The following is a 21,339-nucleotide window of genomic DNA, read 5'->3' on the forward strand; positions in this document are numbered from 1 at the left end:
AACAACCATAGAAAAATCAACGGAGTAATGAGGAGTTCTTGTACAAGCAGCTATACAATTTTTATTGTGTATATTACATACCATCTCCTTTTTCCTTCGATTCGTCTTTTGCTCGTTTATCAGACTTATCAAGGTAGCCAAATGAAGGTTTCAGGTGTACAATTCCTTGAAGTGGAGTTGCATGCAACTCTTTGTCATTCACAACTGCAATTGCATACTGAGAGCATCCTACTACAGCTCTTGTTGACTGCAATACTTGCTTGTCCATCATTGTACTGTTTGGAACAAGAAAAAAATATAATGTGCTTAAGGAAGGCAATCTCTTCAGAAAGTTTTGCAAGAACTTAAACTAATGAAGTTCAGGAATAGTATCTTAATGACAGCCCCAATTTATAACAATACAGTATTCTCTACAGACCTCTCACCTATTGGTATGATCAGCTTATAAAAACACAGTCTTCTCTACAGACCTCTCACCTGTTGGTAAGATACATTTCCTCACAAAAATATTCCCACTGATTAAATAAAATAAATGTCTTTAATTATTTTATTTCTCCAACTTCTATCAATTTTCCATACATGCTTGAAAAAGTAACACTTCCTGTGATTGAACAGTACTTCTAGTAACTTATTTTATAGATGGTACCACAATCGTCGAACGAAAATAAAAACCATGTTAGGGAAATAAAAACCGTGTTAGGTATCACAACGATTTATTTCCATTTTATTGCTAAAATATCGGCCATAAGCCTAAACCAGTAAGGTAAAAACAGGATTATGTGATATTAAATCTGAAAATGGTTCAAACTTTGGCCACAAGAATGTGCCTGGATCTAAGTGGCACCTGCCTTGTATCAAAATCGGTCTATGTGCCAAGCACCATGTGACTGGTTTTGAGGTTAGTTGGATGCGCTTTTTTTTTTATGTGTTCAGTGGTTTAAGTGTGATGTGGAGCTTTACTAACAGATGCACTAAAAAAAATGTTACAAAAGGGGAGAAATAGTGTTTCCTAATTTAAGAAGAAGGGGAGGTTGAAAGGGAAAAGTTATGAGGGAAGTAAGAAACAAACTGTTTCTCCAAAAAAACCCTGCCTAATAAGGTTGGCCTAGAGCACTAATGTTAAACTTACAGGCTATGCGTATTCTAAGACAGTGAGAATAGTCCAAGAACTGTTTTAAGGCTTTAGTTTTTTAGTTGTTAACTGCACAAAGTAGCAAGAGTTGACATGACAAACAAAAAACTACACACCAACTGAGTTCAAATTCACCACAGGAAGCAATGCAATTCAGAGAAATGATGAAACAAGATCACGAAGAATCAGCAGCTCCTATAAGTGATACCCATACATTTTCACTTGGCTTTCATCAAGTGTTTTCTATACCAACATTAAACCACTGCCAATTATAATACTTACACCAATTGTCTTGTTTGAATCTGAGCGAGTTTGCATTTGGCTGACAACAATAAGTGTCTCCCCCCCCCCCCCCTTCATGAGGTTTACGAGTGGCCAGGGAGGCAATGAAATTGCCAGCTGCATAGTGAATGACATTAAAAAAAAAAAAAAAAGAGAGAGAGAGAGAGGAAAAATAGTTGTCTGAAGCAAAAACTGTGGTGGCCAAAAAAGAATAAGATGCTATTGTTTCCTTGGATATATTTCTAACAACTATATTGTGTTGTCCCAAGCCACTCTTACTTAAGCTGCGATCACGACTTTGGGCTTAAAGAAAAATGGAAAAGAGCTGAGAAATGTGATGTTGTCTTGAGTGTTATCATGACTTCTCCCTACTGCCTGCACAAAAATACAATTCCTAACAAATTTGATGGATGGCTTAACATAACAACTTCAGAAACTTTGGGGTTGTTTTGGCCAAAGACACCAAGGAAAAGCCATGAACTGTGTACACACAAACAACTTCCAGTGATGTTGAATAGTGGTGAAAACATAAGTGTTTCAAAAAGATGTATTGAATGAAACAACAAAAAAAGAAAACCAACTCTGAGCATCCACTGCTGGGAATGGCATCAAGGTATCAAGGTTGAAGCCTGAGAAAAGGAAGATCTGAAGAAAAAAAGTTTCTATACATAAATGCACAAAGAAAACCATTCTACACTGAACTAACACTGCAACCTTTGTTAGAACAATAATTTTTACATGTTAAAAACTTTTTATAACCAATTAATATTTTATACAGCCTAAAGAAAAGTACTGCACTCTGCATGTTTTTCCAAATTAATTATTTATTTCCAAATTAATTATTTAAATAACAAAGTTTTCAAGAACACTCTCCTTTTTAGTTAAGGCCTACAACTTAAAAATTAAGTACTTTTTTTTTTTTTTGTTTGATGAATGAAATTTATAAAAGAACTATTTTCTCCTTCCTTTACCAAAATATTATCCACAACCTGATGTTTGCTTATTCTGCACATGTAAATTTTACCTCTTATTAAGTGATACTATAGGGCTCTTAACCCAGCCTTAAGGCCACAGGAGTCAGCGCATACCTCTTTTTATTAAATGTTCTACAAGGTTTACAACTTTGCTTCCACCATTTTCCCCCCCAACACTTGAGGCTTTTATTAAACAAATTGGTTACACATGTATCAGTCAAAGTATTTTCTATCATTGGCCACTACTTTCTCCTGCCTTTCGCCAGTGTAGAATACCGCGTCGAAAAAATTATTCATCTTTTGAAGCAATCCACAAATCGATCCAATTTGTGACTTCTTCACGAGATCGGAAGTGTTGGTCAGCCAGGCCATTGACCTAAACAGGTGATAGTCAGAAGAAGCAATGTCTGGAGAATACGATAGGTGGGGTAAGACTTTCCAGTTTAACATTTCCAAGTACATTTTGACCTCTTTTGCAACGTCGGGTCGAATGTTGTGCTGCAAAATCACTTTATCATGCCTCTCACTGTACTGCGGCTGTTTGTCTTCTAATGCTCTGCTCAAACACATTAATTGCATTTGATAATGAGCACCTGTGATTGTTTCACTTGGTTTTATCACCTCATAGTACACAACGCCAAGCTTGTCCCACCTAAAGCAGAGTATTATCTTGGAGCCATGAATACTCAGTTTGGCCGTGGATGTGGAATCATGGCTGGGATATACTCATGATTTTTTGCTTTTACGGTTATCATAATGAACCCATTTTTGTCTCTGGTCACAATGGGATGCAGAAACCTCTTACCGTTTTACCTCTGAAGCAACTGCTCACAAACACACAAATGCCATTTAATGTCTCTTGGTTTCAGCTCACACGGGACCCAAGTCCCTTCTTGCTGAATCATGCCCATAGCCTTGAGACATTTTGAAATGGCTTGCTGTGTCACTCCCACTAACCATGCCAATTCTTCTCGAGTTTGATGTGTCTTCACTCAGCAATGTCACCAATTCTGCATCTTCGAAAACATTCTCTCTTCCACCATTACGCCAGTCTATGATGTTAAAATTACTGTTCCTGAAGCTTTGAAAACATTCACAAATGTTCTTTCACTAACAGCATCCTTACAATACATACTTGAGAGCATTCAATGAAACTCAGCCACTGTTTTCTTCAAATTGAAACAAAACAGTAACACCTCCCACAAATGATGATAATTACGCTCGTAAACTGATATTTTCAATCAAGAACAACTTTATGATGTAAACACAAATTTTATAATGTTTGAATGAGGTTATGTTGACTGAGATCCAAACTAACTGCCTGACATCTGCGAAGCTACTCACTGTTGCCGCCACTTATCGGTAAATGGTGGAAGCAAAGTTGTACACCTTGTAAAAAAAGATGTAATTACACAAATAATAAGAAACTGTCATAAAGACAATGTTTTCTCTGTTTTTCTTAGAACTTACATTTTAGCTCAGTTTTTATTTTTAGTCTGTGTGTGAGAAACTCTTGATTATCTTAAATTTCTAAGTTGCACATTTCAAATCTGCAGAAAGCTCAAATCTGTCGAATTGTGATGCATACTTCGTGGCTCTGTTGCTACATGCCAGACTGCAGATCAGGTCTGAAGGGTTTGATCACCAGCTGCTCCTAGGATTTTTATCTGGTACTTATCACTTCTTTCATGTCTGAAAATGCTTGTCAGTGTGAAAAATACTGAGCTGCACTGCAGTTTGGAATCCACCTCAAACTATTAGTTTCCGTTTAACTGGCTGGGCACGTCAGCTCAAAGTCAGAAGAAGACCATGTCACACCACCTCCAATACGAACAAGTATACTAAATCACTATAGTGTCCAAACTAACTATTGGATTCATGACAACTTTACTTTTTACACTAGCATACTTAAGCTGATCATAATCTATTTCTGTGATTGTATTTTATCAATCATAAGCTACTGATTTATACCAAGGCTGCTGAAACTTTGCACTTTATGTATATGTTTCAGGTTGGCAGCATAACAGTTTTGCAAGTGAAGAATGACAAGTGCTATGCACCAGGTGTGTGATATAAACCAATCCCAGCGCAGTGATAGCTTCTGGCTGTGACGTCAAAGCTTCCACGTAGCCAGCTCTGTTTTGTGTGTACGTAAACAACATGTGTTGTGGTTGGTTTCTACCATCTGCTTTAATTATTCTGTGCTTTAGAAAATTCCATAAAAAGAGATGATTTGTCTAGCAACAATCCTTTGCATCGAGGCATGTCGCTAAACAGTTAGGCAATGGAGCTACTATGGAGAACTCCTGAGTTTTATGAGCAGGAGAAAAAATACGTAAGTATTGCATTGGAATTCTTTCATTTTTGTGTCTCATATTTACTGTTGGCAGTTCCATATGAATAGTCATCATCATCATCATCATCATCATCATCATGCCAGCTCTATTAAGAACCATAATCAACTACCTTTCTCTTCTAAAAATAACAATTGTAACCCACTTTCAGAGCTCATACAGACTTTATTTGGTAAATGTTCCCACTGCTTTGAGTTACTCTAAAATATAATTCTCAAAATTAAAGATCTGGTGCTAACTTCCACATCTTGTTCACATCTACAGGGGTTTTTCTTGACTTGGGACAACTAAATATTTTTTTAAATGCATATCATAAAAAATATATGTCCCAGAAGAAAAGTTAGCATATCTGTGCTAAAACTGGCTGCCTCTTAACCTGCCCACACCCCTCCCATGCAAGAGGAGGGTCAACTTTTTATTTTTGAATGGGAACCCCTCATCTTTACTGCAGATATGGATTCTACACAAAAAAAAACACCTAAGGTTTACAAAAAATATTTTATTTTCCATTCTTGGTAGATGGCAATGTAATCAACAAAATTAATTTTTTCCATTTTTTTGGAATTAAGAACTATAGTGACTCACATCTGAAATCCATCATGCAGTTTTAAGGTGTGCCACAGAAGTTGGCACATGCTAGAACCATCAGAGGCCAGCACACAATGATGCATGTGCAGCCTCTCCTCTGTGCACTCTACTGGCCGACCAACAGCTTATAGAGTCGGGCTTGGTCAACCTTGCCCCCAATTACATGGTGATATTCTGACTAGGAGTATCAGACTACTAGTGTATCCATTCAGTGGTAAGTGTCTTCTTGTACAAGTTATTTCTAGACATAAAAAACTGTTGTCCTTTATACTGTGTGTTCAGGTGGATACAGAGTACCCTGGTGATGAGTAGGACCATGTTTTCAGTGTTTTTCATTGGGTGGTTGCTTTATGCATTTGTTGTGACATGAAGTCTCTGCTTCAAACACTTGTGCAAAAACAGGGCAATCTCATCATGGTCATGCAAAAGGCTTTGTGGTGTTGCTGTCTAAACCTACATCTCCAGCTCTCTTTCCTCCTCAGCTTCAGCCATCTGATGAGGCAGCAGGAGCTTGGGAAGCACATGAACACCATCTACGGCAACATTTCCATGCCTTCCATGTTATGGAGGTGTGTCATGCACTGTTTTTGTCCATGCTGCAGCAGCTGGTTGCATTGCAGTGAGCTTCCAGCAACAACAGAACAATCTCATCATGGTCATGCAACAGGCTTTGCCGTGTTGCTCTCTAAACTGTCTTATCTGGCTATCTTTCCTCCTCAGCTCCAGCTGCCTGACAGTTTATGTTTGTTGCTGTCCTTGTATTATCAGCACTGCACACACGTCTTGGCAGATAGGGTTGAATTCTGCAAATGCAAGAAGCAGCCCCATCAGTCTCATCATATCTAGGCTGCGACCCTCCATGGCACTAGTTGCAAGTGCCATTTTGTCATTGCCAAGTAAAAAGAACCATACGTACATGTCATGGTTCATGACTATCATCAGCCCTGCCTCAATACCCCCCCAATGGAAGTCCAGCAATGGACCCTCTAATTAGAGAACCCTCCCTCGAAGAGATTTTATCAATTGCCCAATTATATAAGAAACTGGAAGCCTGGTGCGATGTCGTGGCAGTACAGGGTGACCAGCTGCATCCAGGGATGACGTCAGAGCGGTCCAAGATGGCTGACCCAGTGGCTTCCACACAGTGCATATACAGCGTCCCAGCCACAGCTCCGTGTTGCCATCCTGTGCATCTTGTTGCTCCCAGCATGACAGATCATAGCATTCCCAGTGTTTAGCTATTTGTCATAAGTGTCAAAAAAAGGCAACATTGCCGTAGTCTTCCACTCAACTGCACAGAACGCATCATCAAAGACGCTGATATGAGTACCCAGGAAGTGTCATCGCCAGGACCTGTTCAGGACCAGGATTCTAACAAGATTGTCACTGAGGTTTTAGTTCTGTCACAACAGCTGCGCCTGCAACTAGTGCAGCAGTTTCATCAATTCTGAGCTGTAGGTCTACACTGCAATCTGCAGAAGTCCAAATTTTTCCAATCATCTCTTGAGTATCTGGGCCACATCATCTCACAGCAGTGGTAAACCATGAAGAATCTTGTCACTGACTGACCTGGCACATCCTTTGTTGTTGCCAAAACTAAAGACTTTTCTGGTGAAACTGCCTATTAGCACGGGTTCATTCCAGAGTATCCACCACTGCACAACCTCTCTACCTCCCCTCCTCCACAAGGGAGGATCCTTTGTCTGATCTCGATCAAGCGGCCAGGCCTTCACCACACTAAAGAAATGCCTCAGATTGGCTACTTTTGAGCCTGACAAACCACTGGTTTTGAATATAGATACCCTGCAGTATGGCATGGGGGCAGCTCTCGCCCATCAGAATGCAGACGACTCAATCTGCCAATGGGGTTTGCATACAAAATTCTCAGTACAGCAAAGGTCCACTACTATTAGATCAAGAAGGAGGCTCTGCCCATTGCATATGTGGTCACAAAATTTCACATTCTCTTGTATGGCAACAAATTCCAAATAATTTCAGAGCACAAGCCATTAGTTCAGTGGTTTAGTCTGTCAGCCCAGGTTGCAGCGGTGGACCTTGCTCCTCTCCAAATATAATTCATTTTTGCCTCATTGGGTGCCACTCCAGCACAGACGCCTTATCCCACCTGTTGGCCCAGACCCTAAGTTTCACTGAGAAGAGCTCGTGTTTTTCTTTGGATATCTCGCCCCACCCAGCAGTAGGTGGGTTTCCGATCAATAGTGCCCAAGTCACCTTGGCAACAGCATCAGACTCTCTCCTGAAGAAAACAATCCTCCACGTCCAGGAGGGTTGGTCTTCTTGTCCTCTGGGTCAAACTTCTCATCCTCTTTATAACTACTTAGTCTTGCACCATCATCACCCGGTCTTACAGCTATTACATAAGGGTCACTGTGTATTTCCTGCACCAAAACTTTCGCTCACAGACATGTGTACTGGTCCAACATTTGGAGCATTTGGTTGCTGCAAGTCCCTGGTGTGCTAGTTAACAGGCGATTCCCAAAGCTTTTCCCTCCCCGTGGCCTCCAGCAACCTAGCCCTGGAAACTCATCCTTGTGGATTTAGCGGGTCCATTCCTGAATATGTTTTCTGAATTCATATGCAATTTCTATATGTGGTCTGGCCCTCATTGGTGACTACAAGTCACTATTTAAGGCTCTCTCAAGAATTTTTCCTGTAGAGGTGTCCCAGTTACTCTAATTTCTGACAGCAGACGTCAGTTCCCGTCTCAGGCATTTCATGATTTCTGTGTTGGTCAGGCGTTTTCCATGTTCGTCCCCCTCCCTTTAACCCCCAATCTAATGCGGAAGCTGAGCACAAGGCTCGCACATTTATGACGGACAAGAAAAAATATCTGCAGGAATTCCACACATTTTTTCTGATGACCTTTCAGATGGCTCCTATAGGTTCCCGCAGCCCTGCCTAGCTTCTCTATTGGCTCCAGCCAAGCATGCTGCTCCACCTCCTCCATCTGATATCTCACCACCATCATGTTACACCGTACCAAGCTTTACCCCGAGGACGGCAGCCTGGGAGTGTGGTTTTGGTCAGCACCCCCAATGGTTACCAGCAGTCATCATGCATCAGAACAGCCACTGTGTCTACGTCCTCTGGACTGGAGATCAGGTGATTCGGCACCATCGAAATCAGCCTTGAGTCCAGGTGACCATCCAACCCCCCCCCCCCCCCCCCCTCATTCCAGCTGCACTACCATCCAGTCAATGGGTGCTGCCCATCTGCCAATATTCCAGCCTCCTCTACCACCACCACCACCACCACCACCACCACCACCACCAGTGTCAACACCTCTGTCCGATGAGCCTATGACTTTGCAGCCTCCAGCACAGCAGCACCAACTCCACTCTCCCTCCATCCGGTGGATACACCTTCACTGGTCTGACATCTGCACAGCTTCAGCCCACTGCAGAGGCACCGCCATCTTCCACACTCATCATCAGGGATGCAGGCTCGAACTGCCCATCGCCAGTCTTATTGTCTCATGCTCCTATGGGGGACAGAAGGAAGAGGGGGGAGGAAGGGGGGGGCTGTTTCAGACCACTTCTCGCAATGTAAAATTTTGCCCATATTCTAAGTTACCCATTGAGTGGGACTTGATCTCCCATCTAATCTCTGAGGCCTCCAGAACATATACATCATTTCCACATCGCCGCCATCCACCCCTTGCCCAGGGAATCAGACACACTCAGTCTCCAAAGGGGAAATGGGTGTAGTGATCCACATAGATTCCACAACTGAGATAAATGTGTGCAGTTGTAAGGTGGGCCTCAGGAATTGGCAGACTCTAGAACCATCAGATGCTGCCACTCCTGGATGCGCGCGCAGCCTCTCCTCCACACATATTACCAGCCGGCTGACAATCTATAAGAGTTGGTCCTAGCCTGCCTAGCCCTTAGTTACATGTATGACAGTCTAACTACGAGTATTAGGCTAGTAATGTAACCACACTGAGGCAACTGTCTTCCTTTACAAGTTATTTCTAGTTGTAATAACGCACTGTGTACCTTATTGTTTGTGCGATTTTGTGGTTAGAATTCTACTGTAGTTTACATTTTCAAGAAAAAGATAGACTTTTCTGTAGTAAACTTGTAAAAAGTTGGTACCATTGTCAAAAAGTTAATTTGATTTTGTAAATTTGACTTGACTGTAAAACTTTCACATTTAAACATTTCAAAGTCTGGTAAATAATCTACTACGCCTCAGTCCCACAGAAGTAGAAGTATCAGTCCTTTCCAAAAGACTTCTTGCCCTCGGCCCAAATTCGACTCGTTAAAATCCATCTCTCCTTCTCCTGGTCCCTACAGTGGAAACAGACTCAAACCAAAGCCAATGTTGAGTCTTGCCTGATTCAATTCACTCTTCCATCCAACTGTGATCCAGCCCATCCTGTCCCCAAACCACTCTCTGTTAACATTCCAGAATTTCTTAACATCCAACCTAACCTCACCTCACCATCATTCTTCAAATCCCTGAACATGAAAGCTAAACTTACACCCACAAAAAGAACTGCATTCCACCACCTAAAAACTGGTCCTGACCCTATAATATTATCTGCCATAAAGACTCCAACACTATGGTTTCGAACCACAGGGATTATCTGCCTGAAGGACTCCACCAGCTTTCAGATTCGTTCACCTACAAATCCTGCCCCAGTGACCCCGTTCCAGAAATATAACAGGAGCCCCAGTCTATCCTCAAATCCTTAAGCCCAACTGAGAACTTCTCCTCCTGCCTCCCCCCCCCCTCCCCTGCCCCCACCTTTACTACACCCCACACTCCAACTTCCTTAAAATCCATAAAACCAGCCACCCAGGACACCCCATGGTGGCCAGTTCCTATGCACCATTTAGAGAATCTCTAATTGATCAACACCTTCAGTCTATTATCCATAACCTACTCTCCTATACAAAAGGAACCAACCGTTTCCTCCACCGACTCTCCACAGTTCCTGCTCCTTTACTACACAGAGTCCTGCTGATCACTACTGATGACACCTCCCACTACACTAACATCCCCAAAGCCCATGGCCTTGCTGCTACTCCACACCAACTTTTCCCAAATCCCAACTGACCCTAAACCTACAAAGCCGTTACTGGTCACCACGACCAACTATATCCTCACCCTCCTACAAACCTATAAAAAAAAAACATATCTGTGGTACAGCAACAGGCACCCACATGGCACCTCTGAATGCCAGCTTATTCATGAGCCATTTAAAGGAATCCATCCTAACCATCGAGAATCCTAAATCACTTACCTGGTTCAGATTCACTGATGACACTTAGTGATTTGGACTCAGGGTGAGGACAACCTACCCACATTCCTTCAGAACCTCAACACCTTCTCCCTCATTCACTTCCTATGTTCCTCCTCAAATCAACAAGCTATTTTCCTTGATGTGGACCTCCACCTAAAAGATGGCTACATTAGTACCTCTGTCAATATGAAACCTACCAACAACTACCTCCACTTCGGCAGCTGCCACCCATTCCATACTAAGAAGTCCCTTCCATACAGCCTAACCAACTGTGGACATCTCATCTGTATTAACTAGCAGTGCCTCTCCAAGTATATGAAGGGTCTCATTGAGATCTTCACAGACAGAAATTATCCTCCCACACTTGTACAGAAACAGGTCTCTCTCTCTCTCTCTCTCTCTCTCTCTCTCTCTCTCTCTCTCTCTCCAACCACCCACCATCACCCACATACCCACCAGCCACAAAGGACCACTCACCTCATGATTCAGTACCACCCAGGACTGTAGCAACTGACACATTCTCCGTCAGGGGTCCACCTATGTTATGTCATCCCTAAAACGAGGAATATCCTACCCATTATCCTTCCTCCCTCCCCCCCCCCCCCCCCCAGAAAGTGATATTCTGCTCCCACTGAACCTATGCAATATACTTGTCCATCCCAACTCCACCCTTGTTCCCAATCTAGTACTTCAGGGTTCACATAGCCACAATAGACCTAGGTGGGAGACCTGTTGCACACATTCTCCCACCACCACCCCTCCATTCTGGTCACAGGCATCACCTATCCTGCCAAAGGCAGGGCTACCTGTGAAAGCAGCCACATGATCTACAAGTAAGCTACAACCACTGTGCTGCTTTACACGTGGGAATGAAAACAAACGAACTTTCTGTCCACATGAATGGTCACTGATAACCTGGGGCCGAGAGGCAGCTAGGCTACGCAGTTGCTAAACTTGCTTTCCAACACAAGATGCTCCACTTCAATGACCACTTCACAGCCTGCATAATCTAGATCCTTCCTACCAACACCAGCTTTCCTGCATTACACTGGTGGGAACTCTCCCTGCAATTTATCTACAGACTAGTAAACCCACCCACCTATCCCCTTTCCCAGCTCTAACTCTAGTACTAGACAGCCTTTATTCCACAAACACACACCACGAGCCTTTTTTTTACTTCCTCAATTTCATACATTTTTCATTCCCCCCCCCCCCCCCCCCCCATGACTGCGCCTAAAAGTCCTACCCGCTCCTTACCACATCCGTGCATGCTCCCACAAGCAGCACTTTACTTTCCCCCGCCCCTGCCCTGCTGTCTCTTCCCTCCCCGACCCAGCCTCCTCCTCACTCCAATCACACAAGGACTGCATCTCCCTTCAGGTGCAGTTGCTTGCAGTCTGGCCTCAGTGGCCAGAGACAGTCGTCTGTGTGTGTGTGTGTGTGTGTGTGTGTGTGTGTGTGTGTGTGTGTGTGTGTGTGCTTGAGTGAATGTGTGTGTGTTTTTACTTTACAAGAAGGCCTCGTGGGCAAAAGCCTAAATATATAGCAGTCTCTTTATTGTGCCTGTGTACAACTAAACATCTTCCCTATATGGTGAGTAGCAATCTACCCTTTTCATAATACTGTCATCATCTGATCCTGGATTTCTCCATCTTTTAATTTTTCTTCTGGAACATTTTTTTTTCCATATGATGCGTATTTTTTGAGATGTTTAGTTACTCCAAGCTAAAGCAAAAATCTTGAGTGCTCTGTAAAGCACTGCAAAGTGCATGTGGAGGATACATCCCATGAACCACATATTACAGTTTTTTCCCGTACCATTTGCTTACGTAGGGTGGAAATAATGATTGCTTACAAGCCTCTGCATTAGCTACAATTAGTCTAAATATATCTTTGTGGTGCCTATGGAAACAATAAAAAGGTTGGCAGAGGGAAGCGGTTGCAGTATATTCATGAATTCCTCACTTAAAATTGGTTGTTGAAATTTTGTAACTAGAATTTCACATGATAGATGGTGTCAATCTTCAAATGTCCATTTGTTCTAGTATTTTAGCATCTCCTTCACACTCTCCCATAGGTCCAGCAAATCTGTGATCATTCTTGCTGCCTTTCTTTGCACATTTCCAACATCCCCTATTTGTCATATTTCATATGGGTCCCACCTACTTCAGTGATATGTTATGAGCATTCACAGGAAAACAGCAACCAAATAAAAGACTTTCTTTTGCTTACTTTAAATCTGGAAGCCCTAAATCTCTGACTGAAGTTCATCACAATCATAAAATACTGTGCAATTGTAACAAGATAAAAAAACAACTCACCCTTGAAAATATTTAGGATCCTCCTGCTTTCGATTATCATGTTTCAAAGGTGCCTTGGACATTCCGTCCACATTCAGTGCTATCTGTTCTCCCTTGCTGGTGTCATAATTGGGATTGGAAGTGTCAAGCTCCAATTCAAGTTTAACCTCCTGATGTATTGGTTTGATGCAACTCTGTTAAGTTATGCAAAAAAAAAAAAAAAAGAATTACAACGTATTCTATTGCAGATGTGCTTTAATAATATACATTTCAACAAAATGTTGTTTATTGGAAAAAACTGCACCGCTTCTCAAAGCTATATCAAAAAAGATCATGAATTTTAGATCAGTCCTTCAGTAAGATATAATGATAGAGAAGAGAGAAAAAGAAAAATGGGAGTGAAAAGAAAGGCAGGAGAAAATATTTTAGGAGCAGAGGTTACTAAAATAATGCTGTAGAGAAAGTATTCAACAAGTTACATTACTGACCGTGTATACAACAGAATGAACACAAAGGAAGGTGAAGAAAGACTAAATGGTGGGGTGTGGAAGGGATGGAGAGAGGAAGAGGGTGTCGGTATGAAAGGAGATGAGATGGAAGGTAGAGGGAGATGGAGAGTGGGGGGATGTAAAAGGCAACAAAAATGGAATGGAGGGGTACAGAAGCAGGGAAGAGATGAATTTATGAGCTGCTTTAACTCCCAGCTTCTATCTACAGACAATGTAAGGAAAAGATAGATCGATACTTACCATAAAGACGACACAGTAAGTTGCAGACAGGCACAATTAAAAGACAGTTACATAATTGCTTTCAGCCACAGCCTTCATCAGAAAAAGAACACACACACACACACACACACACACACACACACACACACACACACACACACACACGACCGCCATCTCCAATAGTTTAATTCTTTCAAAAATTATTAAAAAGTGACAACTCCCTCTCAAAAAATACTTTATCCTTCAATAATTGTAACTCCCATCTTTGCTAATTACATGTAAATGTAAATAAATACTCAGCATCAGCAATAAAGAAATATACACTAGTACAGACAAAATGAAAAGAACTAATACCTGCAACTCTTTACACAACGGATCTCTGCAGCCACGCATCATTTTCCACTACAAAACAGTCATAATGAAAAATTATTAGAAACAATCAAGTAACACAAAGCCTCTTTCAAAATACTGGTGCCTGAAGTACAGCTCAAACTTGGCATTTCTTAAACAATTCAATAGCCTCCTTGGTAGCAAACTATTTTGTTTGTTAGTGAGCAGATGCAAAGGAGCAATTTACAAAATCACTTAAAATTGTTATGTGACTGAAACAATGTACCCTGTTAGGATTTCTCAATAGGGGATGTGTAATGCCCATTCCCAGCCACAAATATTTTGGTGGTTGGTTGGTTTGTTTTAGGGTGCTCAACAATAAAATTATCATCACATAAATGACATTATGTAAAACCCTGAGCTGCTGTTCAATAAACTGAACAGTAATGTAAAGTGTTCCTCAATATCATTCCTACAACTTATGAAAGCTGTGGAACATAACAACAACAACAAAATTTTAAAATTACCATTATCCCCAGTACAAAATTAAACTAATAAAATATTTTTTTTCAGTATGTTGAAATGACAACAGTGAGAAGATAATATCAACAGTGATTATGAGATACATGTAACAAACTGGCTGACCAATGACAAACACTTGAGGAATAGCAAGCTATTATCACAGACTTCAAAACCTTCCGACACGTCTACCTGTGCACGTGCATCCATGTGACTGTGCACATGCTGCCCCCTCCCCCTCCCCCACACAAGTATATTATTAACTGCTAAATGTCATATGATATTTTAATATACAAAATAGTTTACTTAAAGATATGAGGTACAAGATGAATAACTACCAGTAGATATACAGGGGTGGTTGATCATGTAACATATAGGATGAACCAGTCGCTATGGAACATATAAGAATCTCTTGCTTAATATTTTACAAAAAAAGGCAGCCAGGATCTCATTCAAACCTATGTCTGCCTTTCTGTCAGCTTATACAATACAGTCTGGCATGTTTCAGTGAAAGGTATACACTAAACTCTCACTAATCTGGTTCACATCTAGCCACTATTTGCTGGAGCAGAAATGATGCATACAACTACACAGTCTCGTGTGCAATGAAGTTGTTAGTTAATTACAATGTTAAACAATTCTATACATGTTTGAAATTGTGGTTTTCTTTATAGTTCAGTATCATGGCTTCTAAAGGGTAACACATTGTGCTAGACCTCAAAAAGAAACTAAAAACTGAAGATAAGTTGAACTGAGGTTTTTTATGTAAAGCCATGCTGGCAAGTACAATGTTAGGTGAGCAATTATTTATGACCAAACTTTAAAAGATGAAGTGATAATCAAAAGCATGTAGGAAAGTTATGATGAAAGTGATGAACATTACAATATCTCAAGGTGCAGGTGCTGCAGAAATCTTCATTGAGTACATTATGGAACAATCAGAGACATGCAGTACCGATGTAATACTTATCAAGTCATTGTGTGATAAAGCATACAGCCATCATTTATCATCACTGTGACAACTAAATCTGGGACATGTTTCACAGTTAGTGATAACACACTCAAGGACTAAGTTTTATATGAAAATGAATGTATCTTTGGATCTAATAAAGTGTGATCCCGATTCATTTCCACTAAACTTACGATGCTATCAATAATCCAGCAGTTTTGCTAATCCAGCTCTCATATATGCGCGGAATGGCCTGACTATCACGAATCTAGTGTACATCAGAAGCATTCTAAAAAGGTAGATTCTAATGCAGCAGAAATTCATGTTGTTGTTGTCTTCAGTCCTGAGACTGGTTTGATGCAGCTCTCCATGCTACTCTATCCTGTGGAAGCTGCTTCATCTCCCAGTACCTACTGCAACCTACATCCTTCTGAATCTGCTTAGTGTACTCATCTCTCGGTCTCCCTCTACGATTTTTACCCTCCACGCTGCCCTCCAATGCTAAATTTGTGATCCCTTGATGCCTCAAATCATGTCCTACCAACCAATCCCTTCTTCTAGTCAAGTTGTGCCACAAACTTCTCTTCTCCCCAATCCTATTCAATACCTCCTCATTAGTTACGTGATCTATCCACCTTATCTTCAGCATTCTTCTGTAGCACCACATTTCGAAAGCTTCTATTCTCTTCTTGTCCAAACTAGTTATCGTCCATGTTTCACTTCCATACATGGCTACACTCCAAACAAATACTTTCAGAAACGACTTCCTAATACATAAATCTATATTCGATGTTAACAAATTTCTCTTCTTCAGAAACGCTTTCCTTGCCATTGCCAGTCTACATTTTATATCCTCTCTACTTCGACCATCATCAGTTATTTTGCTTCCTAAATAGCAAAACTCCTTTACAACTTGAAGTGTCTCATTTCCTAATCTAATTCCCTCAGCATCACCCGATTTAATTCCATTATCCTCGTTTTGCTTTTGTTAATGTTCATCTTATATCCTCCTTTCAAGACACTGTCCATTCCGTTCAACTGCTCTTCCAAGTCCTTTGCCGTCTCTGACAGAATTACAATGTCATCGGCGAACCTCAAAGTTTTTACTTCTTCTCCATGAATTTTAATACCTACTCCAAATTTTTCTTTTGTTTCCTTTACTGCTTGCTCAATATACAGATTGAATAACATCGGGGAGAGGCTACAACCCTGTCTCACTCCTTTCCCAACCAATGCTTCCCTTTCATGCCCCTCGACTCTTATGACTGCCATCTGGTTTCTGTACAAATTATAAATAGCCTTTCGCTCCCTGTATTTTACCCCTGCCACCTTTAGAATTTTAAAAAGAGTATTCCAGTCAACATTGTCAAAAGCTTTCTGTAAGTCTACAAATGCTAGAAACGTAGGTTTGCCTTTTCTTAATCTTTCTTCTAAGATAAGTCGTAAGGTCAGTATTGCCTCACGTGTTCCAACATTTCGACGGAATACAAACTGATCCTCCCCGAGGTCTGCATCTACCAGTTTTTCCATTCGTCTGTAAAGAATTCGCGTTAGTATTTTGCAGCCGTGGCTTATTAAACTGATAGTTCGGTAATTTTCACATCTGTCAGCACCTGCTTTCTTTGGGATTGGAATTATTATATTCTTCTTGAAGTCTGAGGGTATTTCGCCTGTCTCATACATCTTGCTCACCAGCTGGTAGAGTTTTGTCAGGACTGGTTGTCCCAAGGCCGTCAGTAGTTCTAATGGAATGTTGTCTACTCCGGGGGCCTTGTTTCGACTCAGGTCTTTCAGTGCTCTGTCAAACTCTTCACGCAGTATCGTATCTCCCATTTCGTCTTCATCTACATCCTCTTCCATTTCCATAATATTGTCCTCAAGTACATCGCCCTTGTATAAACCTTCTATATACTCCTTCCACCTTTCTGCCTTCCCTTCTTTGCTTAGAACTGGGCTGCCATCTGAGCTCTTGATATTCATACACGTGGTTCTCTTCTCTCCAAAGGTCTCTTTAATTTTCCTGTAGGCAGTATCTATCTTACCCCTAGTGAGATAAGCTTCTACATCCTTACATTTGTCCTCTAGCCATCCCTGTTTAGCCATTTTGCACTTCCTGTCGATCTCATTTTTGAGACGTTTGTATTCCTTTTTGCCTGCTTCATTTACTGCATTTTTATATTTTCTCCTTTCATCAATTAATTTCAATATTTCTTTTGTTACCCAAGGATTTCTAGCAGCCCTCGTCTTTGTACCTACTTTATCCTCTGCTGCCTTCACTACTACATCCCTCAGAGCTACCCATTCTTCTTCTACTGTATTTCTTTCCCCTATTCCTGTCAATTGTTCCCTTACGCTCTCCCTGAAACTCTGTACAACCTCTGGTTCTTTCAGTTTATCCAGGTCCCATCTCCTTAATTTCCCACATTTTTGCAGTTTCTTCAGTTTTAATCTACAGGTCATAACCAATAGATTGTGGTCAGAGTCCACATCTGCCCCTGGAAATGTCTTACAACTTAAAACCTGGTTCCTAAATCTCTGTCTTACCATTATATAATCTATCTGATACCTTTTAGTATCTCCAGGGTTCTTCCACGTATACAACCTTCTTTCATGATTCTTAAAAATTCATAGTAAACTGATTATCTTTCTGCATTTTAATCTTGATATGACTGGAAGAAATACAAAACAAAACACTGACCAAAATATCATTTGATCTCCAGCATCTTTCCGCGTACCTTCAGAAATTTATCAACATATTTGTAACAATACCACCATAACCACCTTAACTGGTTCTAATAACTGTCCTTTATCAGACTGGATTCTGTAAATAAATTACTTCTTCTAATAGAATTTTTAAATTTGGAAGTAATAATGAATTTCGTTTTATATATTACATAGGTCCTGAAAACATTTTTCAAAGTTCTGGGAATACTGCAAAATGTTTTGTTGGTAAACAAAAAAAAAACAGTTATAACTAAAGCAATGAAAGATACCTGCAAAATGTTTTGTTTGCTACCTGTCAGACAGAGAAAGTCTGTCATCTAAGTTAATGGTGAGTAGGTACTAGCTTTCATTGTTGATCACACAATGGCATTAACCATCTCACACATAGTTGTATGTACCACACTGGAGAATCACATTACTTATGTCAAACCACAATGACTGAGTCTTTTGAATATTTCACACACTTTTCAGTTCAAAGATAAATTCTTTGCGTGGAACTGTGTTTTCATGTTTTCTCTATGCATGCCATGTGTGCTGCTTTCCAAATAAGTTTAATTACATCTAATTTAATTTTTAATAATTATTTCTTTTGATTTCTTTTCTTTATGTAGGAAATCAGCCACACTTAAAAGCTTGTGTGCTTATTCCTCACAAACATTACAATGCAGATATCAACATTTAAGAAAGAAGAACAAGAAATCTCTGGTTTCCAGAATCTGGCTGGTTCAAGAAAAATTCAATGTGAAAAGATCCCTGAATCCCTCAACTGAAGAGAAATCTTAGTGCTGGTTTTAATAACATCAAATATGGCATCCATTTGTAACCAAAGCAAGTAAGATGTATTACACTAAATATCCAACAACACACAACTCAGTTATAAGCAGTACTCCATGTATCCTGTTACTCCCTATATTACCACATGGCTAACGCAGAGCTTTGTCACCACATGCCAGTTGCAGTTTGCTTATTTATTGGCTCCCAGGGGGCATTAAAAATTTAATTTTTAATGTTTCATATAATTATAGACCAAATTTAAAAATTTAAAATACTGCCTCATTATACTCATTACTAATCTTATGGAAAAGGTTTAACACAGTAAGACAGATATTGCAGGGACCTTATTCACACAGTATTTGAAAATAAATATCACTGGTGACTTCCAACAAACTTTACAAATAATTCAAAGCTTTATGAATTTTTTGCTCACTGACATCCCCTGCAAAATAATAAGAGGAGAAAAGTTTATGGCATAACACATATTTCCTGTTCATGCACTGAAACTTCAGCATGTGGCATGACATTTTAATGAATTACTTCTTTACTACCAACTCTCTTTGCGACACATTTTACAGGCAGTATCGACATTTACTACTGAATGTACTTACAAAATTATATCACTGTATGACACACAATTCAGGGGATATGACGCCATACAAAAAACTAGCTCTTGCTTAATACAGAGAAAATATTTACTGAACTATTACTCATTCAGTGACCGATAATGGGGGCATTAGAGAGTCCCAAGAAACTTTGAACGTAATTTCAAACCTTTTCTTGATTACAAGCTTAATGTCAAGTATTAAACACATTAACTCATTTGTAATGCAATCAGATATCTGAAGCTGTTTTATATGTGCAAGTTCGATTCTTTAACAAATTGGGGTTTGCTTTTGCAAACATAAAGCCTGTGCTTCCTCACTGTGTTTCCTGAATCACATTTTTAATTTAATGGGGGATTTTAATGGAAAATTAACAACTTAAATGATAAATATATGGCTCTTACCTGTATAACATTTGCACCATCATACCCAATTGATGACTTTTTGATTGGGTACTGAAAAAGAAATAACTTCTCTGCCAATGTTCGTGAAAGGTATACTGGAATCTGCAAACACACATAAGAATATTACTCCAACAGCAGCACGATAAACCATTAAAATAGCACTATAAAAAATACACAACTAAAATGTTAAACTAAGAGCACGAAACAGTAAAACCTGAGAATATTCATACATTTGAGTCACAAAATAAACATATGTTACAACCATGAATCTAGTAATACACTGCAGAAAATATGTGGTTATAATACATTTCAATTCTGCTTCTCCGCCAGACCTCTCCCTGCTTAAGAGTACTTCTGAGTATTATGTATTATTGGTATTTTCTTTGAATGATACATCAGCAGGCTCCTCACTTCCTGAATAACATTTACCAATGTCATTACCAAATATGTCATTCTTATTTGTTTCTTCAGTCCTTTTCTTCAAACACGTAAACCTACATATGATATAACTGTCTGGCTGCAGACTGACAGAACTAATATAACGATTAAAATAAAATGACCAAAGCATTAGTATCATGTGAAGAGATGGAGACAGAGGAATGGGATAAAACAAAGAGAGAATGTACTATAAAAAAGTGCTAAAAGAAACTTTCACATGGGAAAAATATATTAAAAACAAAGATTCCAAGACTTACCAAGAGGGAAAGTGCCGGTAGACAGGCACAATAAAATAATACACAAACACACACACACACAAAATGTCGAGCTTTCGGAACCAGTGGCTGGTTCGTCAGGAAAGAGGGAAGGAAAAGGAAAGATGAAAGAATGTGGGTTTTAAGGGAGAGGGTAAGGAGTCACTCCAATCCCGGGAGCGGAAAGACTTACCTTAGGGGGAAAAAAGGATAGGTATATACTCGCACATGCGCGCGCGTGCGCACGCACACACACACACACACACACACACACACACACACTCACACACACACACACAAGCAGACAATATTTAAAGGCAAAGAGTTTGGGCAGAGATGACAGTTGAGGCGGAAGTGTGGAGGCAAAGATGATGTTGAATGACAGGTGAGGTATGAGTGGCGACAACTTGAAATTAGCGGAGATTGAGGCCTGGTGGATAACGAGAAGAGAGGATATATTGAAGGGCAAGTTCCCATCTCCTGAGTTCGGATAGGTTGGTGTTGGTGGGAAGTATCCAGATAACTCGGACGGTGTAACACTGTGCAAAGATGTGCTGGCTGTGCACCAAGGCATGTTTAGCCAGAGGGTGATCCTCATTACCAACAAACACTGTCTGCCTGTGTCCATTCATGCGAATGGACAGTTTGTTGCTGGTCATTCCCACATAGAAAGTGTCAGTAGGTCAGTTGGTAAATCATGTGGCTGCTTTCA

At 40.3% G+C, this 21,339-nt stretch overlaps 1 protein-coding gene across 1 annotated transcript in view; it reads right to left on the reverse strand.

The window, feature by feature from the left end:
• Positions 1-21,339, reverse strand: part of LOC126334716 (DNA-directed RNA polymerase III subunit RPC5-like) — a 112,762-nt gene that overhangs the window by 63,175 nt on the left and 28,248 nt on the right. Inside the window, exons 2-4 of the mRNA XM_049997230.1 lie at positions 19,936-20,037; positions 12,924-13,096; positions 82-275 (exon numbers count right to left, since the gene is read on the reverse strand). Of these exons, the coding sequence (XP_049853187.1) occupies positions 82-275; positions 12,924-13,096; positions 19,936-20,037 (469 nt within the window). The remainder of the gene's footprint in view (positions 1-81; positions 276-12,923; positions 13,097-19,935; positions 20,038-21,339) is intronic.

This window comes from Schistocerca gregaria, chromosome 2, assembly GCF_023897955.1.
Source record: "Schistocerca gregaria isolate iqSchGreg1 chromosome 2, iqSchGreg1.2, whole genome shotgun sequence".
NCBI classification, from domain to species: domain Eukaryota; kingdom Metazoa; phylum Arthropoda; class Insecta; order Orthoptera; family Acrididae; genus Schistocerca; species Schistocerca gregaria.